Source organism: Denticeps clupeoides, chromosome 9 (assembly GCF_900700375.1).
Source record: "Denticeps clupeoides chromosome 9, fDenClu1.1, whole genome shotgun sequence".
Lineage (NCBI taxonomy): Eukaryota > Metazoa > Chordata > Actinopteri > Clupeiformes > Denticipitidae > Denticeps > Denticeps clupeoides.
The window spans coordinates 15,595,640-15,613,180 of NC_041715.1; the positions used below are offsets into that span (position 1 = coordinate 15,595,640).

The 17,541-nt window shown below is 47.8% G+C and overlaps 2 protein-coding genes and 1 long non-coding RNA gene across 5 annotated transcripts in view; 1 reads left to right on the top strand and 2 right to left on the bottom strand.

The window, feature by feature from the left end:
* Nucleotides 1–502: 502 nt before the first annotated feature.
* On the bottom strand, nucleotides 503–6,656 carry nfe2l2a (nfe2 like bZIP transcription factor 2a). 2 transcript variants are annotated; one of them, XM_028991541.1, is made up of 5 exons: nucleotides 6,491–6,656; nucleotides 2,985–3,227; nucleotides 2,689–2,781; nucleotides 2,434–2,571; nucleotides 503–2,122 (listed from the first exon to the last, which is right to left on the bottom strand). In XM_028991541.1, the coding sequence occupies exons 1-5, from the start codon at nucleotides 6,527–6,529 to the stop codon at nucleotides 929–931; spliced, it is 1,707 nt and encodes a 568-aa protein (XP_028847374.1). In that variant the 5' UTR covers nucleotides 6,530–6,656; the 3' UTR covers nucleotides 503–928. The 2 variants fall into 2 exon arrangements, with proteins under 2 accessions (XP_028847374.1, XP_028847375.1); XM_028991542.1 differs by lacking the exon at nucleotides 6,491–6,656 and adding an exon at nucleotides 6,068–6,251.
* LOC114796979 (uncharacterized) lies at nucleotides 3,669–6,061 on the bottom strand. The gene is made up of 2 exons (XR_003750794.1): nucleotides 4,516–6,061; nucleotides 3,669–3,960 (listed from the first exon to the last, which is right to left on the bottom strand). It is a non-coding gene; the product is annotated as an uncharacterized LOC114796979 (long non-coding RNA).
* A 5,161-nt stretch (nucleotides 6,657–11,817) lies between the features above and the next one.
* agps (alkylglycerone phosphate synthase) overlaps nucleotides 11,818–17,541 on the top strand; it is a 29,408-nt gene continuing 23,684 nt past the window's right edge. The window contains exons 1-2 of one of the 2 annotated variants that reach the window (XM_028991577.1): nucleotides 11,818–12,086; nucleotides 15,621–15,710. In XM_028991577.1, coding sequence (XP_028847410.1) covers nucleotides 11,902–12,086; nucleotides 15,621–15,710 — 275 coding nt within the window. In that variant the 5' untranslated portion in view covers nucleotides 11,818–11,901. Of the gene's footprint in view, nucleotides 12,087–15,002; nucleotides 15,117–15,620; nucleotides 15,711–17,541 lie in introns of those variants that run through there. The other variant, XM_028991578.1, reaches the window with a different exon arrangement.

The window sequence follows — 17,541 nt, forward strand, 5'->3', positions numbered from 1 at the left end:
TGCCCTGATTGTGGTACACCACCTTCAAGCGGTGTAAAATAGTCGTTTTTTATGAGCAAGAGTGGAGGCAGCAGCTCAACCCCCTTTTGTAATTTTGAGAAAGGAGAAAAAAAAAGATTAATCTTGTTTGTTTTGCCACCATAATGCGGGACTGGGAGTGAAAAGCGAACGTGGGCTTGGCATTCAAAGATTTGTGGAGAAAATGTCCTTTGACGGCAAACAGTGAGATGTTTGCCATCGCGCGTGTTTCACACGGGGCGTGGTCGGACAATAAGCCCTGGTTACATAACCCAAGCGTGGTGGGCTTCAAAATGAGCCACAGCCAACGTTCTCTGTTCTCCGAGAATGGCGTGAGCGCTATCATCGCGCAGCTTGTTCCGATACTACGTTGATATGCTCGGTTTTAATAGCTGAGTGATTATGGGGTGATTGCGACCCATGTGAGAGGAGAAGATTGCATAAGTAGATCACACAATGCACTACTGTGGTGACAAGACGCGCCTTTGATTAAAATGAACAGTTTATTTAAAAGCACAGGGTCAGGAGATAAAATCACTATTGAACAGTAAATTAAGATAATATAAAAACGGACTTAAACGACAGAGATTGCAACAAATTGTTAGCCTTCTAAAACATATATTTGATATATACACGGTACTATTTCATCTCTATAGCAAATAAAGTATAAATGTATTTACAAACCATGTGGATAGGAGAATCTTAGGGGGGGAAATATAAGTATAAAATAATAGATATTAAAAACGTTTAGAGAGTAGAATAAGCCAAAACTATATAATAGTTCTGCCGTCTTACTGACGCAAAGCAAAAATTTCAACTAGAAAGTTTATTTTGCATAGTGCGTGGCCTTGAGTAACATGATGCCACAAAGGAGGAAAGAGAAGGAGGCAAAACCAAAAGCCGATGAGCGTCAGTTGCCGTCGCTCTTGACGAGTGTCTTTTTGACCCTGGGGACGAGGAAGACGCTGCCGTCCGTGGTCTGCTGCAGCGAGTACTCGGCGGGGGAGTAGGGCCGGCCCTCTTCGTCCCTCAGCATGCCGAACACCTCCAGGTACAGGCCGCTGAGCTGCTGCTTCATCTGCCGCAGGCTGGTGCCCTGCTCCGCCTTCTCCCTCAGCAGACGCTCCTTCTCCTCCTTCAGCGAGTCCAGGTCGTACTCCAGGCCCACGATGTTCTCCATCTTGCGCTTGCGGCAGTTCTGGGCCGCCACCTTGTTCTTGCCTCTGCGCCGGATGTCGCGGACCAGGGCCAGCTGGGCCTCGTTGAGCTGGTGTTTGGACATCATCTCGGTGAAGTCGTCCACGGGCAGGTTGATGATGGTGTCCACGGAGAAGGGGATCTGGAGGGTCCTGGCGCGCTGCTCGTCTCGGGAGAGGCGTGCCTCCGCGCGCTTCTTCTGCTTGTCTTTGGTGAACGGGGGCTTGGGATGGCCGCTGGCCTCCACAGGCTCCGTCTTTGGATGCTTGACCTTCATGTCGGCCTGCTGGGCCGCCGCGGACTTTGCAGATGTGGTAGGCTGCTCCACGTCTGTGGAGAACGATGTCAGGAACAAGTCGGAGTAGCCTGAATCTGTGCTCCCTGGACCGTTGTCCATCTCGTCCATGTCGGAATCGCTGAACCCAAAGGACCCGTCTTCGTGCAGGGACTTTTCAGGGGAGCTGCTGCTGGGGCTCGCACCCACAGACAATCCCGAATCCGAATCGGGAAATTCGGTCATCACGTCACTGTTACTGTTCTTGAGGCCGTCTGCCGATGAAAGGTCGCGCATTTCCAAAGGTCCGAGGGGTGAACCCTGCTGCATCTCCGCCAACTGGCCAACTTCATTGCTGCCTTCACAGGGCTGGGCCGCGGCGTTTGTGTTTAGGAGGTCGGTGTAAAAAATCTCGCAGAAACCGTCGGCATTGAGGTTGTTGCTCACGTCCGAGGGCTTCAAAGACATCTGACTGAAGAGGCTGGCTGGGGTCCCGCTGATGAACTCGGGAGGGCAGACCTCGCCAGTTGTGGCGGCCACGTCAGTCATGTTGGGCACGAAAAGGCTGTAATTTGGGTCCTGCGTCTCAGTAGACACGTTTGTGTTCAGGTAATCTCGGGGCTCCAGCATTTCCTGGAATCAGACGTTCATGTATAATTAATACACATAATGCATATTAAATCAGAGTTAAAAATAGTTAGTTAATGCTGACGATGCTGGGAAATTTTGAGGTTGTGTAACTGCTTAAGGAAATAGGTGTGCTTGTATGTTTTGGATTTTCTGGACCTGCTGCATATTTGGAAGGGTTCATCCAAGTGCGTCCGGCACAGTCACACACGACGGGCGGAACAAAGGTGAAAGTGTTTATCTAGCTCTAACCGCCACCATCCATGCATTCCTTCGCCTTTTGGTTAATGTGGGGAAAGGTGAACCTCTTGCTATACCTGTAGCTCGGGAATGGACAACAACTCCATCCAGGCCTGGTCCATATCCGGCCAGGTCTTCTGAAGTGAAGCTGGCTGGATTGGGGGCTGCTCTGGGGTCATGATAATGGGGGCGTCGCTTGCTGTGGAGGCAGTGGTCTATAAAAACATAAAATAGGAGGAAAAAAAAAAAAAAAGAGACCTATTAAATGAAATGCAAAAGAATGACATTTATTTTAAAATATTAAATCTTAAATATTAAAATATGAATCTTACCTGTGTAGCTTCGAGAGGAAACGTTTGCGCCAGTAATTCCATGCATTCGTCGAAGGACATGGCGTCTCCATTCTCTTCAGGAAAATTCACATTCTGTAAGACAAATACTTTTGTATTTTATTGTATTATTTAATGTTTTTGCCGCCCTGCCCGGCTTCGGTTGTATTTAATCACCATTCCTGACGCGGGCCGGTTTCTCGGCAGCCTAAAACCCGAGCCACCTGCGTCCTCATAATTACACCGCGGCGGTTACCTGGCTACCGTGCGGACGGCGAGGAGGGGCCGCCGTGACGTACCTGTGTGGCCTCTGAGGGCGGGGCGGCGGGCCTCGGCACGAACTCGCCCGTCTCCTCGTCCAGCTGCAGCTGGGACAGCAGGGCCTTCTCCCGCTCCCGCAGGAGCTCCAGCCTCTTCTCCTCCGCCAGCTGGCGCTGCTTCTGCAGCTCGCTCTCCTTCTGCCGGTAGCTGAAGTCGAACACCTCGCGCCCGGCGCCCAGGTCGATGTCCTGCCTCCACAGGATGTCGATCAGCTCCATGTCCTGCCGAGGCACGGGGAGGTAGAGAGGGGAGCGACCAGGTGAGAACGTGCGGGCTGAAGCGCCGGCCACGCCCTGTCCCTATGGGAGCACGCCTCCCGGCACGGTGTAATCGCCAGCGTAATGAAGAAGGGCTCGTGAATAAAAGACGCGCGTCTCCTTTTTCCCGTGGGTCGTGTCCACACCCACCGAGGACGTTATTAAAGGGGTGGATTTTAATAAGCCACGAGGTGTCTTCCGGGACATTACAGCAAACGAGCCAGCGTCTTCTTTTGTGTGTGTTGTTTCTACCTCCCTCATCCCTCGACTTCTGGTTCCCTTTCAGTACGTAGAACACAGCGAGTCACAAGGTCTGTGGTTTTACTGTTTAGGGAACCAGATCACCCCCCCCCCCCCTTTAAAAAGAATAGACAGAACACATGAATACAATTTTTTTTTACAAGGTTTTTTTTTTTTTTTTCCACTGGCTTGTGTTTCACGTTGAAGCCCAAAATATTAGGGCTTGAGAGGCGTTGTAAGCGATCGCTTACTATGATTTACCTCGGCGTTAGCGCAGGGGTTCGCGTTGCACGCCTCCTGGACTGCGCTCGCCGCAACGTCAATATTTAATGACCACGAGCTCAAAGATCGTCAGGAGCCCTCAAGCGTTTTACTAAACGCCTTTTCAGACGAGTTTCGGAGAAAACCGTACTCCCGTCTCCACGTCCCAACCATACGCTCCACACGTGGCGAGCTTCTGGAATGGACAAGATAGCTTGTTTATGGAAGTTTGAAAGAGCTCTCTTCTGACCGCCTGCCAAAGGTTATTAGCTGGCCATTAGATAAAGAATGCGGAGAGATAAACAGTTGTTCCCTCCCACCCACCCCCGGGCTGCCACATCCATTTCCCTCAGCTTATTTACAGCGAGGGGGGAAACCTGCGTAAGAAGCGAGGAGCATTGCACAAAGAAGCGCATTAGGTCAGAAGGAAGCGCCGCAGCATGTGGTTTACCCTTCCCCCCAATTCACCAAAAAAAACAAAAAAAGCAAAGCGATAGTCCTTGATCACATGGTGAAAATATCACTTCCAGATAATAAGGCATGATGCGAAAAGCAGAGCTGAACACGCCCACATGTTGGTTGACATCGTATAGTATAACATAGCAGTATTATACTAAACTATGTTGTGTGTATGAGCGAGTCACAAAGAAAGAAAAGCGGAAGAGTGAAAATATTTCATGTGGACATGGAGGCGTTTTGGTTCATTATATATGACTACAACATGAGAGATAATAGCAGTGCAGGCTCCGACCTCTATCCCAAGTGCCCCGATCCAGGTTCATTCACCTCCAATCGCTCGGGTTAACTTTTGTACAGCGTTATGTCAAGGCCAGTGTTGGTTTATGAAAGCCAGGGCAGGTTCCATCAGTAGCGTTGGCCTGGCTACTCCACCGATCATTAATCTGGGTGAGTCAGGCCACCTCTCCAGCCCAAGATTAGAGCTGTGGGCAGGATGATGAAACGTCTGAACAACAGCGGGTCTCGTGTCTAACTCTCACTTTATGGTTAATAAACACTTAAAGCACAGCAAACTAAATGAAATTATTCATTCGGAGGCCTGCCGCAAAAAAAAAAAACGTTTATGGTCCCATTAAGCACTACATCCATAATGTAAGTATGTGTGTATGTATTCTGGTCAGCGCCGGATTCAGTGAGCATGATGTAAGACAGGCACAACTGAAGCACTATTCTGAGGACGTAGAAGGCAGAGCTTCTATGTAAATACTTCGTTTTCCACCGAGTAAAGCTGCTTCTCTAAACATGTCTTTTGCACACGGATTAATGGCGGTCCGGTTAAAAAAAAAAAAAAAAAGTGATGTTTAAGTAAACAGGAGTGGTTTTCTTGGTCCTGGTCTGTGAAATGGCCTGAACTGAACATAACTACTAAAATATGTAACACTAACACAAACCTACAGTAATACTAGAACACAAAGAAAACAACTATGGACCCGGGAGAGATGTTATCAGTTCTGTGAGTTGTAATGGGATAATCCGATTCTTTATTCTATCAATTTTATACAATGAGGAAACGACAGAGTGGAGAAATACGAATTTCCTGGTAATTAAAAGATTTTGTCTAGTCCCTGACATACCTTCACTTTCTCAAAATGTTACTAACCTGGCACGGTTTCGTGCCAACGTACGAGTACACGGACTGCATTGTCTCCAGTTGTGAGTGGATGCATGAAGACATGGGAGCGTTGAGGTGAGCGAGAGACACCTGTCACCCCGGACAGCGAGACCGTCATCACAATGAAAACCTGTTTGCCCGCCTGACGCCCGCGGCCGGCCCGGGCGCACAGAACAAGCCGGTGTAACGTTACCACCGTTCACCAGGCCCGCCGTTTCACACGTTGCTTCGGCGGGCACGACTACCCCTGAAATATTCATTTGCTTCCTGCTGGCGCACCTCTCCTCAGTTTTCAGTTACTCAATTAGTTTAAAGCGAGCTCTTCTGTCCGTCCAGAATTAATCATAAATTGACCCCGGTCCAATTTCAGGTAACAGTGCCCATAAGTCGTTGGAACGTGGCCCGTTACGTCGATGCGTGACGTGGTGACGTCAGTGAAGCAGGATGATAAAGGGAAGGAAACAAAAAACAAAGACATTCCATTTTTTCGGCTGTCGGTGGTTGTGCAAGCAGCTGAACAGAGCAAAGGTACCGATGCCATCTTTACAGGATCACACGCAATGGGGCGCTGTGGGCTGAAGGGGACTCCAGACGGCCGACAAGTCACCAAAAAAAATAATAATAACCCCACACACGACTAAATGACACAAATGAAATAAAACGAAACACGCACCGCAACACGCGGCCGCACTCGGAATCATCAGCCGCTTCTGGGGACAGTCCGGCCGGGCCGGGCCGGGCCGGGCCGACGCTGTCGGACGGTCCGGGGCGACTTCAATGACTTTGCAGAATTTTGCGGAGCGACCGAGAGGCGCGGCCCGGCCGGAGTCGAGGAAACGCCTCCCCCGCCACACCGATCGCTCCCAGGCGGCCGGAACAGCCCGCAGAAATCGGCGCGGTGCGGCGTCGCCACGGACGACGTAATTACGTCATGAAGAAAAAAAAAAAACGTCTAGTCCCGTGTCGCGTTCGTGACCGACGACATAAGAACAACTGACAACAATGGCAGACTTTGCTAAAATCCACGTTTAACCTCCAATCCGCGGTGTTAGTAGTGAGTGGAGAGCGCAGCTCGTCGCGCCGTTCGTTCGTGTACCTGTTGACTCGGATGGGCTTTGGGCGCTTCGACCTCCATCGTGTCGCGGTGCGTTCGTATTCCCACTCGGCGGCTGGACAGGGGCGGCGGCTCCCGGCGCGCAGACGTCGTTTTTGGGGAGGAAACGGCCGCCGCTCAGCCTGAAGACTCGCGGAAACGCACGGAAAATCCCAGGCGCGTGCCGGCACGCCCACTTGCGGCGGCAGCCAATCGAGCGGCTCGGAGGTGCCGGGCCCCGCCCCCGCCCCGCCCCTCCATCGGTCTATAAACCGTGGCCTTCTGAAATGGGGCAAGGCGACAGAATATTCCGTAGCAAGTTTATTGTTACGAAACGTTAGCGTTTTACACGCAAAGGTACGAAAATAGTATCCTAGGCAGTGCAGTTGAGTAGTGGCGTCGTGAACGTGTATCACTCACTACTACTCAGTTATTGTAGTTATTAGTGTGCACTCTTTAATTGCACGGGAGCTCCAAGTTGAAGACCGCGAACTGTCTACCCGTCACTGTCTGTCACTTGGCGACCCCTACCGGTTTAAATGGCAGCTATCAAGTGCACGCAAACATTTACATTTACATTTACAGCATTTATCAGACGCCCTTATCCAGAGCGACTTACAATGAGTAGTTACAGGGACAGTCCCCTGGAGCAATTTAGGGTTAAGTGTCTTGCTCAGGGACACGATGGTAGTAAGTGGGATTTGAACCTGGGTCTTCTGGTTCATAGGCGAGTGTGTTACCCACTAGGCTACTACCACCCTTACTACCACGTACTGTGTAGGACGAAGGCTGTCCGGAGCATTCTGGCACGCGGGTGCCATTTCAAGTTCCAAGAACTTTTTGTTGTCATCTGATTTTTGCCACCGTGCCTACATCACATCTGGAGGCCACCAGTGTGCACTGATGAGAGGGACGGAATGGAGCAACAACAACAAAAAAAATTTAAGTGCATAATTTTACAACGTACTTGGTCGGTCTAGCTGAAAGGGAAATAAATATGAAGTTTGTACTGTTTTTTTTTTTTCCTTGTCGAAGAACGTGAATATTTTAGCACGTTTCAACACGTGGTAACCCCACTTCTTGGTACTGGGTACCACCGCCGCCCGCTGTCTGAAATTAGCCTGCATGTATAGTTTACCCTTCTCTCTCTCTCTCTCTCTCCCCCCCTCTCCCTCTCCCCCTCTCTCTCTATCCCCCCTTTTTTTTCTCGAGCGCGCTCCCGCATGCGCGTGCACGATTGGCAGCTCCACGTCGACATTCTTCCAGCTGCAGCGTGCGGACGCGGACGCAAGGACGTCACCTGCAAAAAAAAAAAAAACCGAGAAGAAGGAGAAGAAGAAGGAGGAGAAGTGCGAGAGAAACGAAGCGCAGGCATTCCCGGGTCCGCCAGGTACGTAGCGCCGCAACGTTCTTGCTCCTTCGCGCCTCAAAAGTGCCTCCTGCGCGTCAGCGACGGGAAAACGTTCAACCAAAACGCGCCGATTTACGCACGGACGGAGGCCACCGGCTGGAGCTGTGAGTTTCCGAGCTTCGAAGCCGCTCGCACTCCTCGAGTGAAAGTGCATGATATTTGATATACTTGAAGGTAAAGTGCATTGCGATTCGGACTTCGTTCGAGGTCGCGTCGGTTCCGCGGGCCGGTGACATATTGAGAGTGGGACGTTTTAAAAGAACCCCCGGGTGCGAAGGGTTCCTCTCTCTCGTGGGTGCAACGTGGTGCGGCTTCGTGGGCCCCTCCGCTGCTTTAATATTCATGAGTCCACGTTTGGGACCTTTTGACACGTCAGCTGTTTGACGTATCGAAGATTGTTAACTTAACAAACCATGAAGAAGAGAGAAGAAGGCTGAAGCGGAAAGTAAACTCCAAAGTTGTCACGTTAAAATATATTCCCATGTAATCACGTGTAACTACAGCATATGTTGAACCTTGCATGTGTGTGTGTGTGTGTTGGGGGGGTGTCCGTGTGAGAGAACTATTCCCAAGTTTCCAGCTGTAGGCATCTTTTCCCATTTTTCCGTCACCTTTGCAGTTGTAACAGGCCCAGGGTGCCGTTGCCCCCGCACGCCTTTTCTTTTTGCAAAATAAATGTTCGACTAATTTGATTTTCGACCATTCTTTTATTTCCAGGACAGAGATAAGACGTCTGGCGGAGAAGATTACCAGGCTCTACTGTGGCTTTCCAAGTAAAGTTCTGTGATACACTTTGACTCTTAATTGTTTGCAGTCAGTGCATTACAGAACTTTGTTTTGGGAGTTGATACTCAAGCTTGAAGGACACCAACACTACATCTGGATGGAGGACCACAGATTTTGATTCCTATCTCTGTCAACAAACAATAAAGTTATTTCCAAGGCTGATTTCTGTCAAATGCATATACACTGCTAAAATAAAGGGAAGACTTTATATAACGCCAAGTCACTCACACTTCTGTAAAATCAAACTCTCCACTTAGGAAGCAACACTGATTTACAATTAATTTCACACACTGTTGTACAAATGGAATAAACAGGTGGAAATTATAGGTAAGTAGCAAGACGTCCCCAATAAAGGCGCGGTTCTGCAGGTGGTGACCACAGACCACTTCTCAGTTCATGTGCTTGCTGGTTGATGTTTTGGTCACTTTTGAATGCTGGCGGTGCTTTCACTCTAGTGGTAGCCTGAGACGGAGTCCACAACCCACACAAGTGGCTCAGGTAGTGCAGCTCATCTAGGATGGCACATCAATGCGAGCTGTGGCAAGAAGGTTTGCTGTGTCTGACTGTGTAGAGTGTAGTAGCCTAGTGGGTAAGACACTCGCCTATGAACCAGAAGACCCAGGTTCAAATCCCACTTACTACCATCGTGTCCCTGAGCAAGACACTTAACCCTAAAATTGCTCCAGGGGGGGATTGTAAGTCGCTCTGGATAAGGGCATCTAATAAATGCTGTAAATGTAGAAGTGTAGTGTCCAGAGCATGGAGGTGCTACCAGGAGACAGACCAGTACATCAGGAGACATAGAGAAGGCCGTAGGAGGGCAGGAACCCAGCAGCAGGGCTGCCTTTGTACAAGGAGGAACAGGAGGAGTACTGCCAGAGCCCTCCAGCAAGCCACAAATGTACATGTGTCTGCTCAAACGGTCAGAAACAGACTCCATGGGGTCCAGACATCCACAGGTGGGGTTTGATCTTAAATCCCAGCACCGTGCAGCGTTTAGAATTTGCCAGAGAACACCAGGATTGGCAAATTTGCCACTGGCGCCCTGTTCTTTCCCCAGATGAAAGCAGGTTCAGATGCCTTGGAGAATGTTCTGATGCCTGCAACGTCCTCCCATATGACCGGTTTGGCAGTGGGTCAGTAATGGTGTGGGGTGGCATTTCTTTGTGGGGCCGAACAGCCCTCCATATGCTCGCCAGAGGTAGCCTGACTGCTATTACATACCAAGATGAGATCCTCAGACCCCTTGTGAGACAATATGCTGGTGCGGCCTGCCCCGGGTTTCTCCTAAAGCTAGACCATGCTAGACCTCATGTGGCTAGAGTGTGTCAGCAGTTCCTGCAAGATGACAGCATTGATACTATGGACTGGCCCTCCGGAGACCATCCGCCACCTCATCAAGAACATGCCGAGGCATTGTGGGGAGGTCATACAGGCATGTGAAGGCCACACACTACTGAGCATCATTTTAACTTGTTTTAAGGACATTACATCAAAGTTGGATCAGACTGTAGTGTGTTTTTCCACTTTAATTTTGAGTGTGACTCTTAATCCAGACCTCCATGGGTTAATACATTTCTGTGTGGTTTTGTTGTCAGCATATTCAATTATGTAAAGAACAAAGTTCCATTCATTCAATATTTCATGCATTCAGATCTAGGATGTCTTATTTTTGTGTTCCCTTTATTTTTTTTAGCAGTGTATATTCCGCAATATTGGTTATTGTAACTATAATAAAAGCTGTGGCAACTGTTAATGTTTTATATCTAGAAATAAACATAGTGCATCGTGTTATTACAACAGGGGTTGAAGACGTGAAACGGCCTTCTAACATGTTAAAAATACATCTAAAATCCCCCAACCAGTCTTGCTGATGGCAGTGTTTTTATGACCTGTTCAAAATAAGCGACCTGTGTGCTTAAAACAAGAACATTTGGGTAAACAGAATGGCACCCTGGAACACAGTCCTTTCTGATTCTTCTAATTACAACTTCTCTAATTACATGGCAGTCCAACAAGGACAGTATTTAAAGGATTTTTGTGTGTTTATTGCCAGTGTAACCAGTACAACTTCACTCACCCTTGTGCAGTAGAACATTATATCTTGTAAGTTCATTTATTTGTGCATTTGTATGATGTTTTATTGACCAAGTCACCAATATATCTAATTTAATACATAAACCAGGTCTATCCAATAGATATTTATATGATATATGATATACAACTCACCCACTGGGAACGCATGTTATCCTGTGCCATTTTTGACAGGACATTTACATTTACAGCATTTATCAGACGCCCTTATCCAGAGCGACTTACAATCAGTAGTCCCATTGTAAGTCGCTTTGGATAAAAGCGTCTGGCAAATAAAGTAAAGTAAAGTAAAGTAAAGTAGTTACAGTCCCCCCCTGGAGACACTCCGGGTTAAGTGTCTTGCTCAGGGACACAATGGTAGTAAGTGGGGTCTTCTGGTTCATAGGTGAGTGTGTTACCCACTAGGCTACTACCACCCTAGTAGTAGTATTATTATTTAATAAGGAGCAGTGGTGGCCTAGCGGTTAAGGAAGCGGCCCGTAATCAGAAGGTTGCCGGTTCGAATCCAAGGTGCCATTGAGGTGCCACTGAGCAAAGCACCATCCCCACACACTGCTCCCCGGGCGCCTGCTCACTCGCGGTGATGGGTTAAATGCAGAGGACAATCTTCACTGTGTATCACATGTGACAATCACTTCCCTTTATTAATATAATAATGCGTGGTGTCCAAGAGGGTAAGGAAGCAGAGTCGGGCGGTTGCCGGTTCCAATCCTGGTCCAATCCAATCCAATCCTGCCACCGAGCAGAGCACCGTCCACACACACTGCTCCCCGGACACACTGCTCAAGGACACATTTCGTTGTGTCACCGTGTGCTTTGCTGCAGTGAATCACAATCACTTCAATTTATTAATAGTTGTAATAGTGTTTGTATTGCATATAAAACGTTGCTCCCACACAGTGAAGTGTGTAATAAATGACTGTTTTTTGAGAACATATGACACATTTCTGCTGGCCTGCGTGTTAAATGCCTGCAGAAGGGTGCTCCTGGTGTACACTACAGTACACTACAGGCTGGGGCGGAGCGCGGTGCACGACGGGAAGTCGCTCAGCCTACCTCATATCCTCCTGCCGCCGCTGACCCCTGACAGCTCCGCCGTTCGCTCTACAAACACGGAAGCAGCATGGCGTCAATCGGCGACGGCTCGGAGCGGCAGAGAATCGCCCAGCAGAGGCTGCGGGTCCTCGCCGGCCACCTGCGGAGACTCGGGGCGGAGGAGCGGCCGGGCGTCGCCGCGCAGGAGTGCCGAGCCGGGGCGGGCACGACCGAGCCGGACGACAAGCCGCCCTGCTCGGTGCCCAAAAGGAGGTGAGACCCTCGCCGCGATCCGCGATCGCAGCCCGGCGCTTCGCGGCTGGACGGAAGGACCGGGCGGGGACCGGGCTCGGCGGTCCCGAAACAAAGTGTCCATTCATCTCGCGCGAAGTGGGTGCGGTGGCCGGAGCCGGGTCCCTCCCCCGGCCGTCCTCGCCGCTCGTCGGTGCCTTGCACGTTTATAAGGGGGGGAAGAGCGGAGGCAGGAGGCGGCGTGGACCGATTTAAAGGCCGCCTCCGCGTCACTCTTCATGCTGCTCAAGTCGTGCGTGATGTAAACAAAGTGGCTTCTTCACGCGTCACGCGTTTCACTTGAACCGTCGCTGTTGTCGGACAGCGTCGTCGGTCCCGGCGTTGGCCGGGCTCTGCATTTCGGGAGGGGGGCCGGAGATCGCGTTAGACGCCGGTGCTGGTATGTAGGTAAAAGTTGGCCAGGACCGCGCGGCCTCCTGATTGGCCGAGGCCGCCGGTGGCCTGACCGGCTCCTTATGAGGAAGCGCCGGCGCCGGGCGGGTGGGGACACCTAGCGTCGTGCGCCGCGCAGGGCTGGAGCCTCGGACACGCCGAGAGAATGTTCCAGCGGCGCCGCGCCGGGGCTGATAAGGCACGCAGCAGAGCTTGTGGCTGGTTCCTGGTCGGCTTGTGTTTGCAGGCGGGGGGGCTGGTTCAGGATGGACGGGTCTGCAGGCGTTTGCCGATCTCAAGTTTCAGATTGTAAAGTTGCACAAGTCCCCACACAACCGCACTCCGCTGAGCTTTTCACGTTTTTTTTTTTGTTCAGGTTTCTGTTGACCGAATATCTAAGGAAATAAAACGAGAAATTGGGGCCACATGCAGTCTCACAAGGTCAAGTGGTTTGATTTATTATGAGACGCTGTCATGTCTGAACAAGGCTTGATATCATGCATTTGAATGGATGTTTATGTTAACGAGGTCAAATAAACTTGACATATTTAGTCTAAAGGTTAGTCAGTGGGAAAGAATACATTTGTGAACCAGACGTCCACAAAGTCACAGGTTCAAACCCCACTTACTACCACTGTGTCCCTGAGCAAGACACAGTCCCCTCACAGTGGAGACACTGTCCCTGAAACTACTGGTTGTAAGTCGCTCGCTATAAGTGAACTCTTAAAATCGATGCAGATGTGGATGATTCTGAATTGATGCAGTACAGGACATAAAGGTTCTCCGTAAAAAGTAGTGCCGGCGTTCTGTCGACTTGAGCTGCTTCATTGAGCGAGTCTACCATGGCGTGAATCGATCACCTAACTCTGACCGTACACCAGCGTATGTAAACCAAGGTAAATCGGCGAGTTTAGGTCTAGGTAAACCGTATAAATCCCAACCCTGTGCAAAAAGGCTCGGGAGGTAGCATGATGCGGTATTTCACCAGCAAACCTCGTTGCGAGCGGGAAAAAGATCTGTATTCAGTCCTGATGCCACGGACGTCTGAAACGCACGTTGTAGCAAATCGGAGTGTCCAGAAGGGCGGAGGAGACCCCAACTCTTGTATTTGGAGACATCATGTGAAATAATGTAGAAAATTTTGGGGATTCGTTGATAATTGTAATCGAGTCAAATCATGAGACCAGTGGAGGTCTGGTAAAGGGCATAAATGTTAATGAAAAGTGGCTAGCTTTGTGATAATGGTATAGGATTCTTTACTACATTACAGAACATTGATTTGATTTGTTTTTTTATTAATTAGAAAATGGGTTTTCAGTGTTTTTGACCAATTTTGGTATGTAAATGTGTTATGGCTTTTTTTTTCTTTCTTTTTTTTCATTAGCTTATATGATTAGCTTTAGCAATGGCTACTGACCAATATATTTCCCCCAAATGTTTTCTTAAGCATGTTCACTTATGCTGTGACTTTAAATTCTGTTTAAAAATGTTTACACTTTTTACACTCATTCTAAAAATTCGGTTTCTGTGAATTCATCCTGTGCTAACAAAGCTAATTACGTAGCTAATAGCATACGCCATGCTCAGTTTCTCTGCTGTTTTTTTTAGTGACTAAAGAATTGTAGGAATTGTGTGTGTGTGTGTGTTAACGTCTAATAACCAAATAGTTTTCGATCAACTAGCCTAACCTCTGTTTATTTTAGAGGGTCACCACCCTGTAGGTAATGTATGGCCCTTTGCGTAAGATCTGGCCAGACAGTGCCCGACTCATTTGACTATGCCCACATCGCCTCGGAGGAGCGTCTGGTGGCTGCGTTGGGTCCCCGTGCTGGCGGCGAGGGCAGTTTTACGGTTATATTTATTGCCTGTGCGCAGCTGCCTGCCCCCAGTCTCGCAGGATTGATGCTAATGGAAGGAGAGCTCTGTAGTTGCTGGTAATTTACACAAGAAATTCATTAACCTCCTGACAGTCATATTCCGCTTGCTTGTTGATGCGTGCCGTTTTTGCCGGGTTGTGGTGCGGTGGCGGACTGTGACATGGGACCAGAGACAACAGCATGCATTGTGCGCGTCACCGCCTGCCGTCACCTCTGCTCTGCTTGTAATTTACTCTCTCCACGTGACGGGCACGTGACACCCTCGTGCCCTGGAGTCGCCTGAATTATGGTTTGTGCGTCTGACGCGCTAGCCTGTAGCACAACAGCAGGTGAACACCAGGATTGGGGAGCATAATTTAGCCCGCTTTTCCTGTGGCACCCCCCTCGCGTGATTTAGCGTGCGCAGTGACAGTCAGGGCCTTGATTATTCATAAAACGGAACAAGCATGCTGCATTAGCGCTTCTCAACAAGCTTTAGCTGTCGTTGGAATTTAGTGGCCGGATCAATTTCCTCTTTCCCAAGTCCAGGCTTATGTACCCCCACCCCCACCCCGCCATCAGTTCACTAAGTGGATATGACAATAGAAAACTTGATGGAACTGGTCGGATCTTGCACCAAAAAAAAAAAAAAAAAAAAAGCTTTATTATGCCAGCGTTGAATTTGTTTTGTGCACACAATGCCTGCTCTGCTCACCGTCCCTCCTTTGACTGCCCAGTCTTCAAACGAAACGGCTAAAGACAGGTATATGTTTTGTGTTTTGTTTCAGGGTAGCAAGTTGAACGTTCAGACTTTTGGTCAAACTGTTACATTGGTTGAGACCTGTTCCCGGAGCTTATTGGCCCATTATGTCCGGCCTTGCCATGGCCCTTATAACCACGTTATAAATCACAGGTGGCCAAACATCTCGATGTTCAACTGAAGTGAAGAACCATTAGTTCAGCTGTAGTAGCTCTGGAGTGAAGCCCGCAGTAGCAACTGGACTGGTAGGAACTGTGCAACAGTTTAGATTTAATACAGATTAGAAGCCAAATAGTGGCATCAAACATGCCATAGATTGTCATGGTGGTAATGATGACGTGTTAGTGGCAGCCTCATGGCATTTTCAGCACCTAAGGTATATCATCGGCAGCAGTATTAATAGTAGCATGTTACCCCCTTTTGATTATATTTCTACTGTTCCTGATAATGATATTTTTATAATGTACCTAATAAACATTTAACAGCCTTTTTTTTTTCGATGCATAGGCAGGATATAATGAAATGGAACGGTTGGGGTTACGCTGATTCCAAGTTCTTCTTCAACAAGAAAGGCCAGGGAGAGTTCACTGGCAAGAGGTAAGCATGGTTGTGTCTACTAGATAGTAATGTCTCGGTGACCCTGAAGACCTGTATGTGTGCTCACTGAATGATCTAACTTGACAGATCCATGCAGTATCACTCACCACTACGGCTTACACAGACGAGACGAGTAGAAATGATGAAAGTGTTTTTGAGTGTGTCGAAATATAATGTTTCCTTTGTTGTCAATGTTTGAAATTCTTCAGATTTTTCTCTGCTGCCAGCATGCGCTGTACATGAAGTGTAGAGTGTAGCACTAGTGCCATCTAGTGGCTGGTATTTTTCTCTCTTCCAGCAGGGAAAGCTGGCAGCCAGAGGACTCAGAGAAAGCTCAGGAATGTTGTCTTGGTGGGAGGCGGTTTTGTGAAAATTTCTAACAACCTTTAACGCTCGCAGCACTCCAGTAGACGTTATGTTCAGCAGGAAAAAGAAAATAAAGGACTTTTCATACTGTGTGACAAATATACGTATTTGTTAGTCTTAAGAGTTGAATTCAGAAATGTTTCAAATGGAAAATTTTATAAAGAATAAATTTTTCCTTACACGGCGCTTTACTTCTATTGTGACAAAGCGTGGCCTAAATTTACGCTGACACCAAATTGATACTTTTTTTCTGTCTTTGGCAGAACTCCATTTGCTGTGCTCCACCTTTATCTCTGTCACCCACAATGAAAGTGGGGGTCTAGTGAGAGAGATGTTTTTTCTGAGTAATGGTGATGTATGGCCGCTGGAGACTAAAGCTTGGGGACATGCTGTAACCGGGGTCGCTGCATCCATGTAATATTTGGTGTTTGATGCCGTACAAGAAGGGTTTTTAGTGTGTTTTTTGAAATGGGTTGTGTAATGGGGACATGAAGAAATCCCTGTGCAGGACAGCTGAGCAGTGATGGTGGCAGGGAAGATGACACAAAAGTGAAAGTTCGAATTCAGACTCAGTTTATTAAATTATATTTCAGCAAATATACTTTTAAATGTATTAATGAACTTTATACCAAGCTCTCTCAATCGCCAATCAACTCTCATCTCTCGACTGCAAGCTTGGGCCAGTCTTTATAGTCCTGGACCAAACCTTTTGTCTGGATAGACTAGAATCAATAATCTTTACACAAACATTTGCAACAGTTCATAATAATCAAATTGCACATTCATCAAATTTTCACAATCATAAAATCGTAGGTTTAAAAACACACCGTTACCAATAAACCCCCTCTGCCTCAAAGCCACTTTGGTAAATTTCCAGCTCTAACAATGTTAGCTTATTCTTAGCCGGCCAGTTCAAATCACAAACTAACCGAATGATTATTAAATAACAACACTGCACACGGGTTTTTGCCAAAAATATATATTAAGATAGTGGCTGTCTGAGAATTTGTAGCGTGGCATTTCTGCTTTACCAGTGATCAGCTCATCAACGGTTCACTTTACACACCTCAAAGGCAGGTTAACATGACCCTTTTTCTCAATATGATCTTTTTTTTTATTATTATTATTATGCCACCACTGTGGTACAAATAAAGCCATTAAATGAGAAATGAATACATTCATTTATACATTCTGGGGTGAATATGAATGTTTCTTTAAATATTCAGGAGGTCTGGCCTCAATTTTGCAAAATTTATTTTATTTTTAAAACAAAGAAAACATTACCAAATTATTTAAATGATTATTATTTGTTAAAATAAAAATTCATAGACTGGTTTTAAATAGGCTATTCACAACCAACACGCTAGTTGGGTGGTTTTAATTCCGACACACCAGCCAATCATGAATCGTAAAGAACACATTATAAATTCCACTAACGTCTCATCTGCATCATACCATATGTTCA

Coding starts and splice junctions, on each gene's coding strand:
- nfe2l2a (XM_028991541.1), bottom strand. CDS start 6,529: ATGGAGGTCGAAGCGCCCAAAGCCCATCCGAGTCAACAG. Junction 2,572..2,688: donor TTCCTCTCGAAGCTACACAG/GTAAGATTCATA, acceptor ATGTTTTTATAG/ACCACTGCCTCCACAGCAAG. Junction 2,123..2,433: donor TGTCCATTCCCGAGCTACAG/GTATAGCAAGAG, acceptor GTCTGATTCCAG/GAAATGCTGGAGCCCCGAGA.